At 44.0% G+C, this 24,138-nt stretch overlaps 1 protein-coding gene across 5 annotated transcripts in view; it reads left to right on the plus strand.

Annotated features, from left to right (window-relative positions):
• The first annotated feature begins 2,258 nt into the window (after positions 1 to 2,258).
• LOC115047976 (calcium-binding mitochondrial carrier protein SCaMC-3-like) overlaps positions 2,259 to 24,138 on the plus strand; it is a 36,048-nt gene continuing 14,168 nt past the window's right edge. For 2 of the 5 annotated variants that reach the window (XM_029509250.1, XM_029509254.1), the window contains exons 1-7: positions 2,259 to 2,496; positions 12,297 to 12,420; positions 12,546 to 12,633; positions 13,520 to 13,631; positions 13,930 to 14,088; positions 19,679 to 19,831; positions 20,030 to 20,143. In XM_029509250.1, the coding sequence (XP_029365110.1) occupies positions 2,296 to 2,496; positions 12,297 to 12,420; positions 12,546 to 12,633; positions 13,520 to 13,631; positions 13,930 to 14,088; positions 19,679 to 19,831; positions 20,030 to 20,143 (951 nt within the window). In that variant the 5' untranslated portion in view covers positions 2,259 to 2,295. Of the gene's footprint in view, positions 2,504 to 5,728; positions 5,744 to 6,677; positions 6,685 to 12,296; positions 12,421 to 12,545; positions 12,634 to 13,519; positions 13,632 to 13,929; positions 14,089 to 19,678; positions 19,832 to 20,029; positions 20,144 to 24,138 lie in introns of all 5 variants that reach the window. The other 3 variants (XM_029509253.1, XM_029509252.1, XM_029509251.1) reach the window with 3 other exon arrangements.

The raw sequence follows: 24,138 nt of genomic DNA on the forward strand, positions 1-24,138 counted from the left end.
AAAAATGATTTGTAAATTGCCCTCACGGGCACATAGTTTGAGGTACACACTTCATTTTCTCCAAAGTAGTTGAGATTCTTATCCTCTCTTGAAAAATGACACTGATATACAGACATACAGACACACACAGATACTGCTATACAGACACACACAGACTGATATACAGACACACACAGACAGACACTGATATACAGACAAACACAGACAGACACTGATATACAGACACACAGACACACACAGAGACTGATATAAATATATAAGAGTTTTAGCCATTGATTTTATGGTTTGTTTTTAATTCCTCACTGCAGTTGCTGCATGATGACTACCAGTCCTCAAGGCAGATAATAGAATCCCCTACTAAAGGTGGTTCACCTGCTGCTTTTTTGTCCACACCTAAGTTGTTTTGGTTCTTTTGTTTGGTTTTGATTTAGTTCTCCTTGTTTTGGTATTTTATTTCCTTTGACTGACTCGGTTGCGGTTGCTTGTTTTTATTGTTGTATTAACTTTGTTTAATTTTTCTTTTAGCAAGCCAAGCGTCATCTGAAGGAAGGCTAGGCACTTATATTGGGGTCCCTTCACTTTTTGCTTGTGTGCAAATAGGATCACCAGAGAGACGTGTGGATTCCACCTAGTTTGATGTGCTGCACCAAAGGTGGTGAGTATTGGCAGCACCCCTGGCACTCCTCATTGTAGACTGCCTTCCTCAGTGACCTCAGCTTAGCTCTGTTTTTTTCTTTCGTTTTGTTTTTTAATTAATTTTATTTACAATTTACTTTTGGCAGTGTTAACATTTGGTAACATTTTAAAGAAATCTAAATATATTTTAACTGCCATCCTGGTTTTTGTTCTTCAATATTTTTTTCCCTTTTCAGCCTGCTATTTTAAATAAAAATTATCATTATTTGTTTAGTACACGTCTCTGCCCTGTTTATTCAGCAAAGAACCTGTTCGTACCTTTTTTATTTTGTTAATCTCGGGTTTTTTTTACCTGGTAGTTCCTGGAGTGGAATTCCCCAGGTGGCGTTGTCGCAACCAGTACTTGCCTCCTCACCACTCCGCTACACACATACAAACACAGACAGATATACAGAAACACACACACAGAGACAGATATACAGACGCACCCACACACATACAGAGACAAATTTACACACAAACACCCATTAAGAGACAGAAACAACGCTGATACACAACAGATAGACAGTACTAGTCAGTTTTTACAATAGTGTCTCAGGGTGTATGCGTAAAATAAATAGTTGTCTAAAGACATGTCTGTCTGTGTATATTCTAATTCAAACAGATCATAGTAATATCCGGCCAACAATTGAATGGAAAGCAACTGAACGCAGGAGTTAAGTTTTGTCAAAGAAGTTTTGCCTCTTATCTTATCCTCTTGTCAGGTCAGAACAACTGCCCTTTAATGGGTGGAGCCTGTGTGTGTAGGACAGTTTTTAAAATATGAATCCTACTTTGAATTATCTTGTAGACTATCAAAGGAATATCACCAATCAGCTAAAGGGATTAATATAATTTAGCCTTTAATAACAATAAAGCAGGCAATTACTGAAACGGAAAATTTTGATGCCTTGATGTAACTTGATGTAACGTGATGATTTGGCGCTATAAATATAAATCTGATTTGAGTTTTGATTTTGATGAGTGCGCCTCATTAACAGTGTTAATGTGCCTGAGTCACACATAGCCAAACACTCCTCCACTCCTGAGTATTTTAGCCGCATTTTGGTTCATGTAGCATGCTTCTCTCACCGTTGTGAGCGCACATCTGTTATGGCGCAAATAAGCCGAGCGTTGTCACACGGAGTGGGTGGGATTCTGGTGTGAATGCAAATCAACACAAGTCACTTTCCCCGTTTGTCACTTTGGAATCTTGGACTGCCAGCTGTAAAATACAGAGAACAACGCCGCACGCGACTGCTTCAGTGAGCGCGCAAGGTTCAGCAGACTGCGGTAAAACCGTCTGCTCATTCGCTCGTTCCTCCAATGACGGAAACATCTGAGTCAGTTTATGGATTTGCGTGAGCCGGTGTGTAGAAGTATGTAAGGGACACGGGATTTAATCTCACACCACCTTGTCAAAGCCACATCTATCCATTCACCGAAGAGACACGTTCCCCAGCGGAGGACACGGCTCTGTTCCATTGAACCTGTCTGCATCTCTGCGGAGCAGCGCTCCTGTCTCTCCTGATGCAAAGAGAACCTGTAATTCGGTTGTGACAGTGTTATGTTCGGTTCTGACATCAACAGTCGTCCAATACCGTGCATTCTCTCTTTCCCATGGGGGAAGACGAGGTGCTGACACCCGGCGGAGGAACTGAAGAGAACAGAGACAGCGGACCGACTCTGGACCGGGAGAGAGAGGGGAGATATGCGGAGCTATTCGAGCAGCTGGACCTAAATAAAGATGGCAGGGTAGACATTAACGAACTGAAGATTGGTCTGTCGGCTCTCGGTCTTAACAGGGGAGAGGCGGAGGAGGTGAGGAGTCGACGAATGCTTTAGCCCTGGACGCGGACTGATGCTAGGACAGGTGTACACACTCAGGCAGTCTTACTGTTCTGCAGAAATCAGTGGTGTTCTGGCATTTGGGCAGAATGTATAGCAAAAATTTAAAGTTTGCTCAAGAAAAGGTAAGCACATTATGCAGTGGGTTAACTTCTTAGGTTACATAAAATATGTCAGTAGTTGTGAGAGATTCCTGTGTAAATTCAGCCATATGTTTATTAGGCTACACATCATAATATTTCCTAAAGTAGCTAGGGTTTAGATTTCTGTTTCAGTAAAAATCTGTCTACCAGGCTGACTCATAATCTCAAATCTAGAAGAAAGATATTCAGGTGGTGCTGTATCACTATATATAAAGTGCATGTGTATTATTGTCAAAGCCAAAATCTTTTGCCTAAAATCTCTGTCAGAAATGGAAGAACTGGGCAGCAAAATGTGGGATTCCAGTTTCTGCTTCCTTCTTATTTAGCCCAATTATTATTTAGTTCCCAAAATAAACTTGCGCATTCGTTTGATGAAGGATGCAGGAGACGTCCAAATCAATTTCATATATTTTTTTCACATCTAACAGCTAAATATACAAAAAAAAAAAAGATTGTTTACAGAGCTCTGGACCAGACTATGTTTCCCTGACCAGCATCAGTTCATGAAGTCTGATGCTTTATCTTTCCCTGGTCCAGCTTATGTTATGGTTACACAAAGGAAATGAGGTATGTGGGTGTAGTTCTCTTCAGAGTGCACACTTCCTCCTCGTGATATCTGGCTCCACTCTCATGATCATCTCCTGGCGGCCGCTGATAGTCCCTGTTTTTGTGTAAAGAGAACAGACACAAACCACAAACCCTGCAACCCCAGTGTATCTCCTTCATTCAGTAATTAGAAGGCCATGGTTATATAATATGCTGTATATAGATATTTCATAAAAAGGTTTTAAATCATGTCTATACGCTATCCTTATTACAGTAGCTGCAGTGTGCAGTAGCTACTTCATTTGTGTGGCTGTCTCTCTCTACTCTATCATAAGTAGTTTGTTAAATCCATATAGCATAATAAAAGTATAAAAACATGTAAGAGGTATAAAATCAGATATTAAAACAATAAGTGGTTCATTAGGTTAAAACAGCATGATTATCAACCGTACAAAAGTGTGTGAGTAGCATAAGGTCAGACATCCAAACATGATGAAGGGCCTAACTCTCATCATTGTTACCCACCTGATCTTGATGTACAACTTGACTCACAAAGACTTTCAGACTTAATAACGTTCTAGAGCATTGGTGGCAGTAGTAGTGTTAAAATCTTGTTTTCTCCATGACAATGAAGCTGAGCGAATATCATGGGACATTTGATCACAAATTTCGTAATATTGTTTCAATTAGCTTGTCTTAAGCTGTCAACCAATTATTATTTTGTCACTCAAAACACTACAAGTTTATTGTTGACTAATGACTGAATGGATCACCCTTGCTGAAAGGAAAAGAGTAACTATGGATGAAAAGATATGACAGCAATTATCAATGCAAACAGTAAAAATGCACTTTCAGTTTTAGAAAAAAGAAGAGTGTTGAGCCTGGCAGTGGTTCGGGTTTATACTATATGGGTGTAGCTTCTCTGATTTTCAGTTTTGACTCCTTGAGTTCCTGCACATACCATAGACTGCGTATTAAAGTGGACATTAAAGCGTATTAAAGTGAATACAAACATAACAAAAAGGACCACAAATATATACACAATATAGAGTGTAAATATCTTATTTTATCTTATTTTCCAACTTTAACAGTCACACAAATAGTTGTGACTAGAAACTGAAAAGTCCAATTCCATGCATTATTCCTTGCAGGCTACATTGTTCTTTTTTAATGTGACTTAAGCAAACAGTTATATGAATTATATAGAAATATTGCTTCCTTCAGCTGAGTCCAACCCAAATTTCACCTCTTTGCTAACAGTACAATGTACCCAGCATGTGACAAATGTACACTTTAAGCCTGAGAGCTGCCCAAATTGGGGGATAGAAGGAAAGCTCTGCAAAAAGCATCATAAAATAATGTGCTAATCATGTCAAATTATAATGATGTTGGAATCACAATTATCTTGGCAACAAGATTATACAAGCTGTTTTTAAATGCACCAAACACAACCTGAACACCAACCTGATGACTTACCAGATTCAAAATCCCCATAGAGCCATCTTTTCAACCCATTAGCCACATTTTGGACACAGACCACTGCCCTAAGTGCTCATTTCCCCAATTTAGAGGAAGAAGCTATCAAATTATATGAAATGCCTACTTCCAGAATGTTAGTTTCAGAGAAAAGTCACTAGGGAGGGCCCTAACTTGATGATGATGACTTACACAGGTGCTGCCATGGGCTAGCAATCCATGGTAGCAGTGGCAAGGCTTAGTAGCTTTGTTACAACCAGCATAAGCTACAAGTAAGGCTAGGAAGATACCCCAAGGGTCAGTGAGAGCAGGGGTAGAAGATGACTCACTGGCAGACTGCACGGTAACAGTGCATCAGGGAAGAAAGAGATGTGTGGGAAACGAAGGGCAGTGTGGATGCATCGATCAGGACTTTTTAAGAAGTCAATTGAATAAGTTAGATGAAATCCAGTGACAGGTAGAAAACCACAGTTCGAAAGATATCAACAACACAGCCACAGAGGTGGAGGAGGAGGTTATAAGAAGGCATGTGGCTGATACTGAGGTGAATAGGCCAGTCAGAGAGAGAAATATGGAGCTAGAGTTAAATGGCTTAAGGCAAATAGTAGTAAAGAATGGGAGACAGTCAACAGGGACTTGTAAATGATTCTGAGCAGACTAGGAGGAAACACAAGCGATAGCTTCGAGAAGATGGGAGAAATAATTTACAGAATAAGAGTGGGAGGGAATTAATGTGTTGCAAGAGGAATTGAGAAGCAGCAGTGCTCAGAAGGGCTGAATATCTTAGGAAAAAGAGGGAAAAGAAAGAATATGTAAGGACAGCATTTTACAGGGACCCATTCAAGTTTGTTAAAGGATTGTTTAACCAGGAAAAGGGAGAGCAGCTTAAAGGAACAAAGACAGAAGTAGAAGAGTTACTGAGAAATACATACTCAGATTCTGAGCAGGATAGAGCAGTAGGGCTTCCACCTGACATGCCACAATTAGGGGAGATAGATCAGGAAGTGGATGTTAGACCACCTAGGTGGAAGGAGGTTGAGGAGGTAGTCAGGCGTGTGAAGGCTTCTTCGGCCCCAGGGCCAAATGGAGTCCCCTACTGGGTTGATAAAAGTGCCCCTGATAACCTAAGGTTTTTGTGGATAGGTTATTCCCAGAGCATAGAATAGGGCAGGAGGCATTCTTATTCCAAAGGAGACGGAGTCCTCAGACCTGAGTCAGTTCCGTATGATCTCTCTCCTGAGTGTAGAGGGGAAGATTTTCTTTTTTGTAGTCATACAGAGATTAGTTAGTTATTTAGAAAGAAATAGCTTAAACGATACTTCAGTATAGAAGGCAGGAATAAAAGATTAGAAGGGTGTTTAGAGCACACTAGTATGATTTGGCACCAGATTCAGGCAGCCAAGAGTGTGATATTCTTGGACGTAGCAAATGCATCTGGTTCAGTGCCACATAGTCTTATTTGGGAGGTATTTGATTATTTTAGAGTGCCTGCAGTAGTTGTTAATTTAGTAAGATCATATTTCCAGGTTATCAGACTATGCTTAAGTACAGCAGTCTTTACAACAGGTTGGCAGAGGCTAGAAATAGGTATTATGGCAGGGTGCACAATTTCTCCATTAGCATTCACAATGGCAATGGAGGTAATTATTAGAGCTTCTAGGTGCGTTGTAGGTGGAGAGAGGCATACACGGCATGATGGGATGCACCTTACACCAATTAGGCCATACATGGATGATATGACGTTGGTAACTACAATGGTGCCATGTATGAAAAGAGTACTTGAGAGACTTAATAAAAACTTAAAGTGGGCTAGTATGAAAATCAAGCCTAGTAAGTCTAGAAGTATCTCAATAAGTAGAGGGAAATTAAGTGACTGAAAGTTTGTCATAGATTAAGAGGAAATTCCAATAATTAGGGAGACATCAGTAAAGAGCCTAGGTACTGTACAGGCCAAAGGTTTAGACACACTTTCCTATTCATTTGAATGAGAAGGTGTGTCTGCATGCAGTTAGCCCAGGTGAGTTGGCTTGTTTTGGGGCCTGTGTTTATCTCTGATTACATGACTGTTCAGATGAGTTTGTTTGCTGAATCTGCTAGTGTAGCTTGTCCTCAAATAAGGTATTTGTAGGTCTGCCTCTCCCTCCTGAAGGCCACGATCATCTCCTTGGTTTTGGAGACATTCAGGTCCAGGTTGTTCTTCTGGCACAATGATGACAGTGCATCCACCTCCTCCAGATAGGCCATCTCTCTACTGTTGGAGATCAGGCCTACCACCACCGTAACAATGATGTTAGAGGGGTGATTTGCCTTGGAGTCATGGGTGTACAGGGAGTAGAGCAGAGGACTCAGGGGCTGTCTAGGTGGGAGAGGATGGAGTGGAGGACGTGATTGATGGCGTCCTCAGTGCTCCTATTAGGCAAACTGGTAGGGGGTCAAGAGAGGAGGGCAATGAAGTGCAGATGGCGTCTTGGATCAGCCTTTTAAAGCACTTCATCACAACCAACGTGAATGCTACTGGGCGGTAGTCATTGTGACAGGCTGGGCAGGGCATTTTTGGGACAGGTATGATTATGGATGTTTTGAAGCAGGTAGGGACAACAGAGAGCTCCAGGGATAGGTTGAAGATAGAGGTGAACAAAGGGGCCAGCTGCTGAGCACTGGACTTAAGTGCATGCCCAGGGATGCCATCAGGGCAAGCAGCCTTCTTGCTATTCACACGAGTTCACCTCAGATGCCTAATGAGTTTATGATTTCTTGTCAGACTGTTTTTTTGTTGTCTTGTACACTTCCTGTTTTATTTTGAAAATCTTGTGTTCCATGTTGTTGTTTGCAAGTTACTTCCCCTCTTTGTTCTTTTTCCCGCCATTAGTTGACCCCTAATTTGTTTCACCTGTGTTAGTTCCTGTGTATTTAAACCCCGCCTCATTCCCCATGTCTCTGCCAGATTGTCTTTGTTACCTCCCGTGTGCTAAGCTCTCTCGCGTTACCAGTTGTTTGCTCCCAGTGTATGACCGGACTGTTTTTTGATGTTTGATTCTCCTGCCTACTCCTTGCTTGTTTTGTCTGCCTGATCCTGCCAGCCTTTTTGTGTATGCCCCCTGCTTCCATTTGGATTAAAAGCTCTTGCCCTACTGGACTCACTACCTCTGCCTTTTTGCATCTGGGTTCACTCTCATCAGCTCTGACAGTACAATCTGGCCATGACGGACCCAGCAGAAGGGGATGTTAACCACCGTGCCCTCGGAGCTCAGGGAGTTCGCCTTACAGCTTTGGAGCAGTCCCTCTCCAGTCTGGGGTCCGGTGTTCAGTCACTCTCGGAGCACCTTCAAGCCTTGGCTGCCCAGACTAACCAAATTATGGCCCGCCTTGGTTCTATGACCCCAGCAGCACATGATCCTGTTGACTCTTCTCAACCTCGAGCATCTCCAGCACCACCAATTCCTATATCTCCACATTTGGAACCCAAAGCACCACCCACTGAGAGGTACGATGGCTCTCCCAAGACATGCCACTCCTTTTTGACCCTATGCACATTGACTTTCGAACTGCAACCTATTACTTTTGCCACAGAACGCTCAAGGGTGGCATATATGATTACGAACCTCACTGGCAGAGCTCGTGAATGGGCTACGGCTGAGTGGGCCAAGCAGTCACCCACCTGTGATTCTGTGACTGCTTTCTCTGCTGCATTGACCCATGTATTTGGCCAATCTACCACAGGCCGAGAGGCAGCCCGAGCCCTTGGTAACCTCAGGCAAGGCAGGAGCCATGTCATCGACCACGGCATCCGTTTTCGCACCCTAGCAGCTGAGAGTCACTGGAATAATGAGGCACTGGCAGACATGTTTTACCTCAGCCTTTCAGAGGATATCAAAGACCATCTCACCACTGTGGATTTACCTGCAGACTTTGAAACTCTTGTGGAACTCGCTATCAGAATCGACAACCGGCAACATGACCGTGAGCGGCTCCGTGGAGCCTATGAGGATCGTCATCATTGGAGGCAATATGGCACTGCTATGCCCCCTGTGGCCAGCACCCCAGCACGACTCAATCCGCCTAACCCAGGTTCTGGTCCCGCTCCAGCTATCAATTCACTCTCAGTCCCTCCTGGATGGATCTGCCCTCATCGATTCAGGAGCTGACGAGAGTTTGATGGATAGAAATCTGGCTCACTGACTTCATCTCCAGCTACAGCCGTTGGCACCTGATTAGCAGGGTCACTCACCAGACTGCTCCTCTGTCATTGTGCTTGTCAGGTAACCATACAGAGACTATTTCCTTTTTTATTATTGATTCTCCTGTGTACCCTGTCATTTTGGGGTATCCCTGGCTGTGCAAACATAACCCTCACATAAACTGGACTACGGGGAGAGTTTTGGGGTGGAGTCACTCTGTCACTCATCCTGTCTGCTTCCTCTCTCTGTGGCTTTAAAAGTCTGAAGTCGCTTCTGAATTTCCAGACTTGTCCAGTATACCTGCGGACTACCTAGACTTGAAGGAGGTCTTCAACAAAGCTCGAGCCATGTCTTTACCACCCCATCGGCCATATGACTGTTCCATCGAACTCCTCCCGAGAGCAGCTTTGCCTAAGGGTCGCCTCTACTCCCTCTCTGGTCCAGAAATAAAAGCTATGGATGAATACATCCAGGGGGCACTGTCTGCAGGGATCATTTGTATGTCCTCCTCTCCTGTAGGAGCTGGATTTTTCTTCACTGAAAAATAAGATAAGATCCTGCGGCCTCTTATTGATTATCGAGGCCTTAACAACATTACAGTGAAGAATCGCTACCCCTTACCACTCATCTCCTCTGCCTTTGAGCTCCTTCAGGGGGCTAAAATCTTCACTAAGTTGGACCTCTGTAATGCCTACCACCTGGTCCGTATACGGAAAGGCGATGAATGGAAAACTGCATTCAATACCCCAAGTGGCCATTATGAGTACCTTGTTATGCCATTCAGACTCACTAATGCCCCCGCTGTCTTCCAGTCCCTGGTCAACGACATCCTCCGTGACATGTTGAACAGGTTTGTCTTTGTGTACCTGGATGATATCCTGATCTTTTCTCCGTCTGAAGAGGAGCACGTGGGGCATGTCCCCCAGGTGCTGCAACGGTTGCTTCAGCACCAATTGTTTGTCAAAGCGGAAAAATGTGAATTTCACAGGTCCACTGTGTCCTTTCTGGGGTATATCATCTCACCAGGATCGATCAAGATGGACCCAGAGAAAGTCGATGCTGTCCTCAACTGGCCTGTACCCACCGACCGTAAGCAGCTCCAGCGCTTCCTTGGCTTTGCTAACTTCTATCGACGGTTCATCAGAAACTACAGTCAGATTGCTGCCTCTTTGCGCTCACTCACCTCTGCCACGTCCAGGTTTTCTTGGTCCCGAGAGGCTGAGTCTGCCTTCCGGACCCTCCTGTCCAGATTCTCTTCTTCTCCTATTCTCCAGATCCCCGACCCCAAGCTCCAGTTCATCGTCAAGGTGGATGCCTCAGACGTGGGAGTTGGAGCTGTCCTTTCCCAGCGCTCCCCTAAGGACAATAAGGTCCATCCTTGTGCTTTTTTTTCCCAGAAACTGTCATCGGCGGAGCGCAACTATGATGTGGGGAATCGCGAACTACTGGCTGTGAAGTTGGCATTAGAAGAATGGAGACATTTGTTGGAGGGTGCTGACCATCCATTTCTGGTCTGGACTGACCACAAAAATTTGGAATACATCCGAAGGGCCAAACGACTGAAATCAAGACAAGCCAGGTGGGCCTTATTCTTCACCCGCTTCAACTTCACCCTGTCTTATCACCCAGGTTCCCGCAACATCAAGCATGACGCCCTCTCCCGGCAGTTTGAGGCAGAAGACCACCCCTGGGATGCAGCTAACATCTTACCCCCCAACTGTGTGGTCGGAGCGGTGACCTGGGACATTGAGAGGGATGTCCAGAGTGCGTTCCCAGGTACCCAGATTCCTGATAGCTGTCCCCCCGGTTGGCTCTTTGTCCCAGGCCCGCTCCGTTCCCGAGTTCTACAGTGGGGACACTCTTCCCTACTGAGCTGTCATCCCCGGGGAGTAGAACTCTGAGCTTGATCACACAGCGGTTCTGGTGGCCCTCCCTACGGGAAGATGCCTGAGAATTTGTCTCTGCCTGTCCTGTCTGTGCCCGCAGCAAGGTCACCTGCAGCCCTCCAGCTGGACTTCTGAGACCCCTGCCTGTTCCACATCGGCCATGGTCTCATATATCGATGGACTTTGTCACAGGGTTGCCTCCCTCAGAGGGTAAGACAGTGGTCCTCACAGTCATTGACTGTTTTTCTAAAATGGCCCATTTTACTGCCCTCCGCTCGGGAAACGGCGGAGGCAGTTCTGTTTCACGTTTTTCGGCTCCATGGTCTTCCCCAGGATGTTGTGTCGGACAGGGGTCCCCAGTTCACCTCGCATTTCTGGAAAGAATTCTGCTAATCAGCGCGTCTGTTAGTCTCTCTTCTGGCTTCCACCCACAGACCAATGGCCAGACGGAGAGATACAACCAGGAGATGTAGACAGCCCTGCGGTGTATCACCTCCCAGAATCCTTCCAGTTGGTCCCGGCAGCTCCTCTGGGTGGAGTATGCCCACAACTCGCCCCCAGTGGCATCTATGGGCATGTCACCCTTCCAGTGTGTCTACGGCTACCAGCCTCCGCTGTTTCCTGATGTTGAAGGACAGGTTTCCGTCCCATCAGCCCAAGCTCTGGTTCGCCGTTGCCACCTCACCTGGAAGAGAGCTCGGCCAACCCTGCTGCGCACCACTGCAGGATACCAAAGAGCAGCTGACCGGCATCGTACTCCAGCTCCTCCCTATCATGTGGGACAAAAGGTCCGGCTCTCCACCTGTGACTTACCTATTCAGGGGGAATGCCATAAACTAGGTCCCAGATTTGTGGGCCCATTCCCGATCTCCAGGATCATCAGCCCAGCAGTCTTTGCCTCCCTCGCACTATGACGATCCATCCCACGTTTCACGTATCCAGGATGAAACCTGTCAGGAACAACCATCTCATTCCCCATGTCTCTGCCAGATTGTCTTTGATACCTCCCGTGTGCTAAGCTCTCTCGCGTTCCCAGTTGTTTGCTCCCAGTGTATGACCAGACTGTTTTTTGATGTTTGATTCTCCTGCCTACTCCTTGCCTGTTTTGTCTGCCTGATCCTGCCAGCCTTTTTGTGTATGACCCCTGCCTCCATTTGGATTAAAAGCTCTTGCCCTACTGGGCTCACTACCTCTGCCTCGCTTCCCTTTTTTGCACCTGGGTTCACTCTCATCAGCTCTGACATTTCTAGTTTCAAGTTTTCTTCAGTAAAACATGATATAAATAAATGAAGGACTCATTTAGAGGGAAATAGATCATAAAGCAGGGTATGCATTAGGGGCAATGCTAGTGTGTGATTGTCAGACTGTACCATAAAGAGATGATGTTATGTTTCCTGACAGGTACGGTGTGCTTTACTTCTTTTGCCCCCCACCCAACTTCCCAAACCTCCATCCCATTTTCCCAAGCAACAAGAATACATCTGTGCAACTGTCCACCCTTTTATTACCCCAGTGAATGACTGACAGCTTCTTCTACCCTTCAGATAGTCCTGGAGAGTGACATCAACCACGATGGTTTGCTGGACTTCCAGGAGTTCTCTCAGTACCTATGGGCTCACGAGAAGAGGCTGCGACTAATGTTTCTCAACCTTGACTGCAACAATGATGGTGTTGGCACACTAGACACCCATACACACACACACAGTTGTGTTACCATGTTTTCTTCCAGTAATACACATACAATACATTGACTGTTATCTCTATATAGACTAAATGAACAACTTCCTGTTTAGGTAGAATTGATGTTGCAGAGATCCAGCACTCACTACACAAGCTCGGAGTGGATGTCACTATGGAGCAGGCCTCCAGAATACTGCAGAGGTGATGAGATGTTGTGTGTGTGTATGTGTAAAGTACTGCTCCGGATCTCCCAAATCTATCAAAACTATCAAAAAATAGCAAACAATACACTGTATCAATGCAACACCCCACAGTGTCAACTACATATCAATTGACAGTTGGAGAAGGAAAAAAACATTACAATGGCACAGTTTGCAGTCACAAGTAACTGCATTGAACCAAAATCCAGTTACAACACTGAGGCGAAACAAACAATGCCAACAGCAAATCACTCGCACTCCGTGTCGAAAGGAAGTCAACAAAACCAAGCCAGTGTGGTGCAGAATGTTTAATGAGCCTGCAATATGTTACTGCCTCACCAAACAAAGCTCACCCTCTTCAACCAGAGACCGAAGCATGACAAGGACCCCAAGACATCTAGTTTAACAACAACTGTTAATTTTGTTTGTTTGTTTTTTTTTTTAAATCAACTATACCTAAAAGGTAAAGAAAAATAAATAATATGGAGATGGAGAACCAAGTTCAAATGAGCAAAAGATGGGAAGTTACTGGACCAGCCACACAGTGGGCTGTTGCAACTAGAACAATTTCTCTCCACCCCAAACTACAGTAACACAAGCCAACACTCTAAATCATGTTGAGAAGAAAACCAAAGGAAAGAAGGGGCAACAGTTCCCAGAAGCTGATGTTGCTGCTGCTGCTGCTGTCAGGTCTCTCTTCTCCATCCCTCAGCTCCACCTTTTCTCTCCTGGAGTAATTGTCTCCAGGTCCTTCATTCCTACCAAGAAAAGCACAGAGAGAGAGAGAGAGAGAGAGAGAGACACAGGGACAAAAACTCAAATAGGCAGTGTGCAGTATTGTACCCACATGCCACATGTAACAGTATTACCTGTGTTTTCTCTCCCAGTATGGACAGAGACGGAACAATGACCATTGACTGGAATGAATGGCGTGATCACTTCCTGTTCAACCCTTTTCACAACATGAAGGACATTGTCCACTACTGGAAACACTCCCATGTGAGTTCCCAGCTTTAATTTAATACCGAAGTAACAACCCTGAAAGTATTTACATGTTATATGGCTGAGGACAGAAACAAGAAATAGAGGTAGTTCGCAAAATAAAATAAATCAGAAAAGACAAGTTAGAATTGGTTACATATCACATAGTGATAATTATATGTTGTTTCCAACAATAATTATATAGACAGATGTAATTCCATGTAATAATTAGTAAGGGATGGTAGAGAAGAAGAATTAAGTGTGTGTATGTCATCAATAGTACAGATTGGGCTTTTAATTTGTGATGATGTAATAGATGTTTGACATTGGGGAAGACCTGACAGTCCCAGATGAATTTTCGGAGCAGGAGCGGAGATCAGGTTTGGTGTGGAGGCAGCTTGTTGCTGGAGCGATGGCAGGGGCAGTGTCTCGTACAGGAACCGCTCCCCTGGACCGCCTCAAAGTTTTCCTTCAGGTGGGCCATTTTATTATTGCATCATAAACTGTATTTTACGCATTGTATAAGTTAATAGTTATTGGAGAGCAAATTGGTAATGTGCATGTTCTCCCCAGCCTTCCCTGATCGAGGTATTTTATCTCAACCCAACCAGTCAAGGCAGATGGCCACCCCTCCTGAGCCTGGTTCTGCCTGAGGTTTCTGCCTATTAAAGGAAGGTTTTTCTTGCCACTGTCGCACAGTGCTTGCTCATGGGGGGATCTGTTTGGTCTCTTTAAATCATTTTATAAAGATTTTGGTCTATACCTGCTCTATATGTAAAGTTCCTAGATGTAATTTTGTTATGATTTGGCGCTATACAAATAAATCAGATTTTATTTGATTTGATCTGGTGCAAATAGAAAAATAAATAAAAAAATACTATTTTCTGCATTTCAGCTCTGTACACCAACACAATGGATTTTAAAACTAAACAATCAAGGTGTACTTTAAGTGCAGACTTTCAGCTTTAATTTGAAGGTAATTTGCATCCAAATCAGGTGAATGGTGCAGGAATTACATTACATTTTTTATGCGCCCTCCACCTTTTAAGGGACCAAAAGTAATTTGAAATTCAGCTGTTCCATAAGGATTTGTATGGTATTCCCTCATTATTTCATTTACAACTTACAATGACCAGATAAAAGGTCCCCCAGTTTATTTGAAGTATCGTATTTTTGTTTGGAATCTGGTGAGGTCAACTCTCCGTATGAGTTACAAAGTGCTGTCTGTCAGGGAAGCAAACAATCATTGGGCTGAAAAATCAAGGTTAGAGATTGCCAAAATAAAAAAACAACATCCAAAAGAGCCTGTGCAGTTCTGAAACAACAGCCGATGGACAGATGAGACAAAGATCACACAAGAATGATGGGAAGAGAAAAGAACTGAGAAGGGATCCAAATGTTCCTGATGGCAGCCAGTTTGTCATTTCGCCATCGGACGGGTCGTGTATCTCTGTTATCAAATCGAATAATTCTTGAAAGGACATGAAACTGTTGGACATGTAAGGACATAGTTGCCCGAAATATAGGCCTCCCAGACTCTGCGTCCCACAGACGTTTTGTAGCCTCATTGTTTGAGCGATATACTCCAGCTAGAATCAACAGACCTGTGTAGGCTTGGAGATCTACCAGGTCGATTTCTCTCCAGGTGTCCCCAAACACACGCTTCCCCTTCAGGTTTGTCATCTCAAGTGTAATTCCCTCAAGAGATGGGTTCACATAAAAGACACCTGTCTAGTCTGTGTGAAGATATGATACATTGTTTCATTGAGAAGTTGGTTCACATGGGAGGATGGCACATAAGTGCGGGAAAGAGATGTGTACCCACAAAACACATTGTTCAGTCTGAAATGTGTGTGTGTGTGAGTGTTTATTTAGAGAAAACACAAGAAACTTGTGTGACGAAAAATGGACCAGACTCAGTGATCACCTTCCTAGCAACAAACTTTCACCCTGCTCTATGTTCCCTACAGATAATATCCAACTAGGCCAGTGAGCGGTGATAGCTATCATGTCTTTGGGGTCATCAGGTGGGAACCTCCTTTCACCGGTGTTTCATCTAGTTAGGCCCACAACACCTCCGGAAGGCTAGACCGTGAACACTGGCGTCCCAGAGTCACCCCCCATCACCCCCATCACCACTCCTCACACAAAGACAACCATCTCAAACAGCACGACTATCACCTACTCTGACCTCTCACCAACTGCACCAGTGAAAGTGGGGTGGGGATACAGACCCTGGTTCGGGTAGGGGAGAGAAATAGAAGAGGTGGAGAGAAAAGTAGGGATGGGATACAGACCCTGGTTCGGGTAGGGGGCATGAAAGTATAGAGGGTGCAGGAGGTGGAGGCAATTCAAGCTGCATTAGTAGATTCAGCAACTAAACTCACCTAAACAGTCCTATACTCAAACAACACCAACACTCCAACACAGGCCAGCTCACCTGTACTAACTGCATGGTGTCAAAGAGGCACAAACCCAAAAGGAACTATCTCAAGCAGCACCACTGTCAACTACTCTAACCTCTCACCAATTGCGCCAGTGAAAGTGGGGTGGGGATACAGACCCTGGTTCGGGTAGGGGGGAGAAATAGAGGAGAGAGAAAAGTAGGGATGGGATACAGACCCTGGTTCAGGTAGGGGGCGTGAAAGTATAGAGCGTGCAGGAGGTGGAGGCAATAAAAGCTACACTAGCAGATTCAGCAACTAAATTCACCTGAACAGCCAAAGCCAACACTCCAACACAGGCCAATTCTCCTAGGCTAACCACATGGTGTCGAAAAGGTACAAACACAAAGAACTATTTCAAGCAACACCACTGTCTAGAGTTTACTTCTCAACTCTGACAAAACAGAAGTTATTGTACTCGGTCCGAAGCACCTCAGAAAAATACTATCTAATCATCTCGTCAGTTTGGACGGCATTACTTTGGCCTCCAGCTCCACTGTAAGAAACCTTGGAGTAATTTTTGACCAGGACATGTCCTTTGTCCCTCACATAAAACAAGTTAGTCGGGCAGCTTTCTTCCACCTGAGAAACATTAGGAAAATCAGAAACATCCTTTCTCAGGATGATGCAGAAAAACTAGTCCATGCATTTGTAACTTCTAGGCTGGACTACTGTAACTCATTACTATCTGGATGTCCAAACAAATCTCTAAAAGGCCTTCAGTTAATTCAGAACGCTGCTGCACGAATATTAACAGGAACTAGGAAAAGAGATCACATCTCTCCCGTGTTAGCTGCTCTTCATTGGCTGCCAGTAAAATATAGAGTAGAATTCAAAATCCTTCTTTTAACGTATAAAGCTCTTAATGGCCAAGCTCCATCGTATCTCAGAGAGCTCATAGTTCCTTACTGTCCTAGCAGGCCACTCCGCTCTCTAGATGGAGGTTTACTTGTGGTTCCTAGAGTCTCCAAGAGTAAATCTGGAGGCAGATTGTTCAGTTATCAGGCTCCTCTTCTATGGAACCAACTCCCAGCATCGGTCCGGGGGGCGGACTCTTTCGTAACTTTCAAGACCAGGCTTAAAACTTTCCTGTATGACAGAGCGTACAGTTAAAAAGTCCTCTACTCTTAAAGTATGCTGCTGTAGGCCTAGGCTGCTGGGGGAAGGACTGAGCTTCTCTCTCTCTCTCTCTCTCTCTCTCTCTCTCTCTCTCTCTCTCTGTCTCTCCCTGTCACCCTCTCTCCCCCTCTCCCTCTTTCTCTCTAACTCCCTCCTTGCATGCGCTGATAAAAACCATCCTTCTTAAAAAAAAAAAAAAAAAACTATTTCACCCAGTTCTAAGCATTTATACTGCATTTACTAACCATGTTCTGCCAAAGTCTCTGTCTCTCCCAGTTCCTCTCCTCTCTCTCCCTGTCCTCATCCTGCAGGTGGTGACTCATCACCATCCCATGTTCCTGCAACACCTGCTGGTCCCATATAGCATGAATTCTGTATTACAGCTCAACTCCATGAACTTCATGCAACAACATGTTCCTGCCTACACCCCCCCCCCCCCCCCCCCTCCAATGCCTGTCTCTCTCTCTCTCTCTCTCTCTCTCTCTCTCTCTCTCCCACTCTCAACCCAACCGGTCGAGGCAGATGGCCGCCCCCCCTGAGCCTGGTTCTGCTCGAGGTTTCTGCCTCTTAAAGGAAGTTTTTCCTTGCCACTGTTGCCAAGTGCTTGCTCATCGGGGGATCTGTTGGGTCTCTTTAAATAAATTTATAAAGAGTTTGGTCTAGATCTGCTCTATATGTAAAGTGCCTTGATGTAACTTTGTTATGATTTGGCGCTATACAAATAAATCTGATTTGATTTGATTTGATTTTACTCTAACCTCTCACCAATTGCACCAGTGAAAGTGGGGTGGGGATACAGACCCACAGGCCCAGACCGGGTACGGGGCATGAAAGTATAGAGGGTGCAGGAGGTGGAGGCAATACAAGCTACACTAGCAGATTCAACAACTAAACTCATCTAAACAATCCTATATTCAAGTAAAATCAACACACCAACACAGGCGAGTGAGTTGGGGTGGTGTGTATGGGGATGTTTTCTGTCTGATGGATGAATATAGTCTGGATACCCATTCATTTCCTATGGCAGTCAGTTTTGACCGGGAACACCACAGGTGTAACAAGGTTGATTAAAACACTCAAAATTCAGTGAAAGAGGTGATCATCACTTTTATATGTTCAAGTGCATAGTGTGGAGGATATCATAAGGCCTTGAGGCAATCAGATGCAAAACACAATATTTTTGAGTATTTTTTTTTAGTGTGTGAGTGTTCAGATTTGACTGGAACACGACAGGAGGGTTAAGAGCTTTATATGTTAACAGAAGGACACAGGAGAGATGTGATCTATTTTCCTAGTTCCTGTTTATATTCGTGCAGCAGCATTCTGAATTAACTGAATCACCTTTCACTGTGATGAATCATCACCATCCTATGTCCCTGCTGCCTGCTGCTCCCTTATCCTCATGAATTCCTTACAGCATAATTTCTATGAACTTCATGCAGCATCATGTTCCTGCCTACACCTGTTTTGAATATGCCCTCCTCCTGCTCTCTTTATCTCCCTACTCTACCCAACTTTGCCCCCCTCAACTCAACCGGTCAAGGCAGATGGCCGCCCCCCCTGAGCCTGGTTCTGCCTGAGGTTTCTGCCTCTTCAAGGAAACTTTTCCTTGACACTGTCACTAAGTTTGAGAGTTTGGTTTATACCTGCTCTATATGTAAAGTGCCTTGATGTGACTTTGTTATGATTTGGCGCTATACAAATAAATCTGATTTGCTGCATGGAGATTGACTAACACTGATCAGCTTCTGCTCTTTTGTGCCTATTTAATAGAGGTAATTTTATTTAAGTGAGTAAAATATGTAAGTGGGGGGGTGTTGGAGCCAATCCCATCTGACATCGAAGGCAAGGGCGGCTTACACCCTGGACAAGTTGCTAGTGTATCACAGGACTGACATATAGAAACAAAGAACCATTTGCGATCGCATTCATGCATATATTTCATTTATTTATTCATTAATTATTTTGCAATGCAGTTCCTTCTTTTCTTTTTCTCATTATGCCTTATTGTGGTTTTCCAGTATGAAGCCAGCACAGAACAAGAAACCAGAGTCAGATATATCTCTCAGAAATGGGCAAGTAAGACCACAACTAATAGTGGAGGAACCATTGGATTTTGACTCTTTAGGAGGAAGCTTGTTTGTGGCACCTCCATTACTGCCCATTTGTTATGACAGCTTGTTTAGTTTCAAGTGAATCTTTTAACAGTGCCCTAATTCATCTTGACTGAATAGTCTGCATTGCAGACAATGATTCAGTTTCTGCTTTATTTTTCTAAAGTTGTCAGAGCAGAGGAAAAGAGAATAAATTCAACTCAAATTACTGGCATTAATGCAAACAATGCAACAGATGGTTAGGGTTAGGGGAATTAGCACTGCAAGTCAGTTAAGATTTTGGGAGTTTCAGTGGGAGTTTTTCCTGTAGTCATCCAGCTCAAAGTAACATTTAAAACATGGCAAGGTTGTAATGAGGTGACTCGCCTGCCATTATTGATATATCCAGGTCCAAGGCTCCACATCTCGTGCCATTAATCTGTGGTCCGGATTGAGGGGGATGGTCAAGGAAGGCGGTGTCTTCTCACTCTGGAGGGGAAATGGCATCAATGTCCTCAAGATTGCACCCGAATCTGCCATTAAGTTTATGGCATATGAACAGGTAATTAAAATCAATATAAAATCAAAAAAGAGGCAATCGGTAATTTAAAAAGCCTGTTCCAGATAGAGTGAATATGAATCCTGCATGTTCATGCATGACAAGATGATTAAACATTATTGTCTCTGCATGTTCCTCTCATGCTGCATTTTCACTGCATAACTTCCACGGCCCCTACGTCTTTCTCCTCTCTTACCCCAGATCAAGTGGGTGATCCGAGGCAGCAAAGAGGGGGGGAGTTTAAGGGTTCAAGAAAGGTTCATTGCCGGCTCTCTTGCAGGAGCTACTGCCCAAACCATCATCTACCCCATGGAGGTTAGTCAAACGTTTATATTAATACCTCAGTCACTCCTTTTTAATGATTAGTTTCTTGTTTCCTGGTCTCTGTTTTTTCACTATACTTATCCTCTGTACACAACCGTTAGCTCCAGGCTTTACCTTTACTGAAATGTGGGTTAGGGTTATTTTAGCTTATATTTAAATGGTCCAAATTAGCTCCTTAAAACAGTTGTATAAAAAACAAATATCTATTTCCACTGACTGATGCTTACAGTTGTTTCATATAGTCATCTCTGACACAGAACACTTCATTGAACCCAGGGCATCACCTATCATAATGAAGTTTTGAACAGTGTTGCATGTGAATGCTTTATTTGATAAAGACTTTGGTCAATCAAAGAGATTTTGAGGAATAGGGCCAATGTGAGAACCCCTGGGGGGCCTAAGATGGCGCTCTGACACGAGTACACAGCAACATAAGGTGGTTTCAATGTTGTTTTAGCTATGATGCCTTAGATGATACAAGAGGACATCCCAGGAACCCAGTGAAAACATTGGCTGATGGCGGAGAGGTATGTGATGACCTGATGGAGTGGAAACTTCTCTCTTTCTTCTTGAACTTGTGCCAAAAGCTCAATTTCAACCAGGAAATGAAGATACATTATGAAAACCATCAGGGGAACAAATGAGTAGTGGTTGATGAAACTGGTGGACAATTAGGTACAATTATGGTACAAAGAATAAAGGGGCAGACGTAGTGAAAGAATTAATAATTGATTGTTGTTAAGAGTGAGCATGAAGCACCATAAAGTGTTTAAATACATGATGTTCTATGGATGTAAGTTTGTTTGGTCACAACTTCAGAGATTGTTTGGCAGTAAAAGTGCATGACAGGTGTGGCCAAATAATGAAAAGAAGAAATTCAAGAGGAGGGTCAGTAGTTCAGCTGATGTAACATGTCTCAGGATGCACCTTACACTTCTGCTGATATTGAACTGGCAGTTCTGACCATAGAGTGCACATAAAAGACATTGACTTTGGAGGTCTAAAGTAAAGCGGTAACCTGCCTGATTATCAGCATAGAACAGAGCAGGTCAGATAAACCAGTCACCTCTCTTCAACTCCAAGTTTTCCTATAAATAAGGTTTCTTCTGCTTTAAAAAAAGCAACAACAAACACAAGATTCTGATATTCAAGTGACAAGTCAAGGCTTCAGAATGGTATCTCACAAACCATTTAGTGACATCAAAGTGAGTTGGCGCTTTGTTCTAACAAGTAGTTATCAATTTTTCAAAAGAAGAAGAAAAAGGAGAAGGAGGAGGTAGAGGAAAGTTTTTTTTATTGGTATGGACTGATATGGAGTTGAAGTTATTGAAGAAACACAGGAAAAGGGATCATTTCACTTGTCATTAGTCATGGCATAGCTCGTGGGCTCTGGTCCTCCATGACTGGGTGGCGCATGGGGCCGACGGCCTGGGAGCCCTACGCCATACAGTTCAGTTGGGTACCCAGGTTGTGTGGTGATGGCTCCATGACGGCTCCATGGTGGCCTTTGTTGGCCCAACGGTGGTTGGTGGGTGATAGCTCACCGCTTCCTCTCTCCCTTTTGTCGGTGCTTGGAAGGTTTCCTCCTCCCGCAGTCTCCTTGGTCTGTGTGCTTTGTAGGCGTGGGTCCGGCACTGTTGTCCCCTGTCCCTGCAACCCTTCCCCCTTCAGGCGCTCCACTGGTGTCCGCCTGCAGGGGCACTGCTGGGGTTTCTTAGGTGTATTTCTTCTCTCTTCCCTTAGAACTCTCATGGTCTTGAGTGAGGTGGCAGGAAATGCACAGGATCCTTCACTTCACCGGTTCCTACCAGCACCACCTGCTTCTCTTCCCCCACATCTTGTCTGTCCTTTACTCCCCTCTGTATTCACTGAAGTGTAGCACTGCCCTCCCTGCCACACGAAGGTCATTTCACTCAATAAAGATCCACAAACTGGCTTCCACGGAGGGCTGGTGATGGTCAAACACGTGCTGAAAATTTTATATTTCTTATATTTTATATTATTATTTATTATATATATTTATGTTTGAGAAAGACAATAGGCATCAAGATCATAGAAAACCAGGCACATTTAGAAGACAATCACTGAAAGGTAAAAATAAACCGTGGATGGAGAGAGAAAGGGGTGACTCATAAAAGGAGAATAATTCTTTTTGCCTTGCTTAACAGTGAATTAAATAAGGCATCAAAAAATCTCTTGTGAAATGGAAAGTGCCACTAGACTGTTGATATAAGGTTGTCTGAGGTGTCAAATTTCTAAACAAAATAACATTGAATGTCTTCCAGCCTGGATCTGTATGTGCCATTCATGACACCATAAGCATGACAAAGCTTTCATAACATTAGTTGATGCTGGCATTTCTCGCATCATGTATGGAATATGGTAAGTCTATTCAACAACTCCATAAAGAGCTTGGTCAATGCCTGCTTCATATGTAAAGTGCCTAATTATAATTTTGTTTCATCCATTCATTCATTCATTTTATAACGCTTATTCGTCTCTGGGTCGCGGAGGATGCTGTTGCCAGTCCCAGCTCATACTGGGTGAGTGCGGGGTCACCCTGGACAGGCTGCCAGTCCATCGCAGGGCCAACACAGAGACAGACAGAGAGAAAACAAGCACTCACACTTATAGCTAAGGGCAATTTAGAGTCAACAATTAAACATGTATGCCACCAATTAAACCAGTGCTTCTAAATTATTTTCTTTCATGCCCCCCCCAGGAAGAAGAAAATATTTTGCCCCCGCCACTCTCTGCCGCAACTATAAATAGTACCATTTGTCTAGAAAATTGTTATAAGTACACCTCTGCATAACATTGTATTCTTATTATCATTAAAGAAAAGAAAAAAAGAAAAAAGAAAGAATATAGATCACACTTTATTCTAGTACGGCAAAAAAAAGCATGGTCCGCAGGATCACACACACCCCCCCTAGCATCGAACCGCACCCCACAATTTGAAAAGCACTGTATTAAACATTCATGGATTGTTGCTTGAACCGATGTACCTCCAAACACATGCAGCTTAGGATAAGGGTATCCACTCTGTTTGCAACAAATGCATAAAATCATTTTGTCTCATCATTAATTGACTTTAAGGCCGGATGTGTCACAGTCTCCAGCCTGTTCCACCTGGTAGATCTTCACTACCAGAACCCCCTGCTACAGTCACATCTCCATCTCATTTACAATTATCTTACTTGCTGTGCCTCAGCTAATTATCCACGCACCTGCAATACTCTTCTTAAGCCCCAGATCCACACTCACCACTTGCCAGGTTGTTTTCACTCTCATGCAAGCCTTTCAAGCAACTTTCCCTATACTGATCACCCATTGCCGTGCTCCTTCGTCCCTGTTCCTGCCTGCTTGCCTTGCCTTCAGACTGTTTGCCAGATCTCAACCTGTTCCTATCCTGACCTGCTCATCTGATCCATGGTAAGCAACCTTGCCTTCTGTCCCTGACTATGAGACAGCCCATAAGTCCCTGCAGTACTGGTTATCTGACCCCTCGCCTGTCCCTGACTCGTCCCTGACTATTCAACTGCCTGCCCCCTTGCTGAGATGTGGGTTTGAGCTCCAGTTATTCCATAATTTGTGTTCAATAAAGACTTTTGACTGCATCTGCCTGCTGCCCCGCATCTGGGTTCTTTCCTGTGATTGTCGGTCATGACAGTATGACTTAGTCCAGAAGGAAAACTCCTCCAATTGAAGTAATAACTCCTTCCTTAGCATCTGGTTGACTAACAGCAGAAACAGCAGCAATAAGTTCAGGTCAAAGAATAGTTGCAGTGTGCCTGTCTCTTCTAAAGTGCTTTGGCTTGAAGTTGAAGTTCCACCACCTTTTCCAGGTCCTACAGCCATCTCAGCCATTTCTGTACAGCTTAAAGAATGCAGTCTGGTGAATGGTCGTTTTTCACTTTCACAATGAACATCTTTGTGGATAAGTCCTCCTGTTCCAAATGCAGCTGTTTTAGATTGCTTTGCCT

This window comes from Echeneis naucrates, chromosome 8, assembly GCF_900963305.1.
Source record: "Echeneis naucrates chromosome 8, fEcheNa1.1, whole genome shotgun sequence".
Classification (NCBI taxonomy): domain Eukaryota; kingdom Metazoa; phylum Chordata; class Actinopteri; order Carangiformes; family Echeneidae; genus Echeneis; species Echeneis naucrates.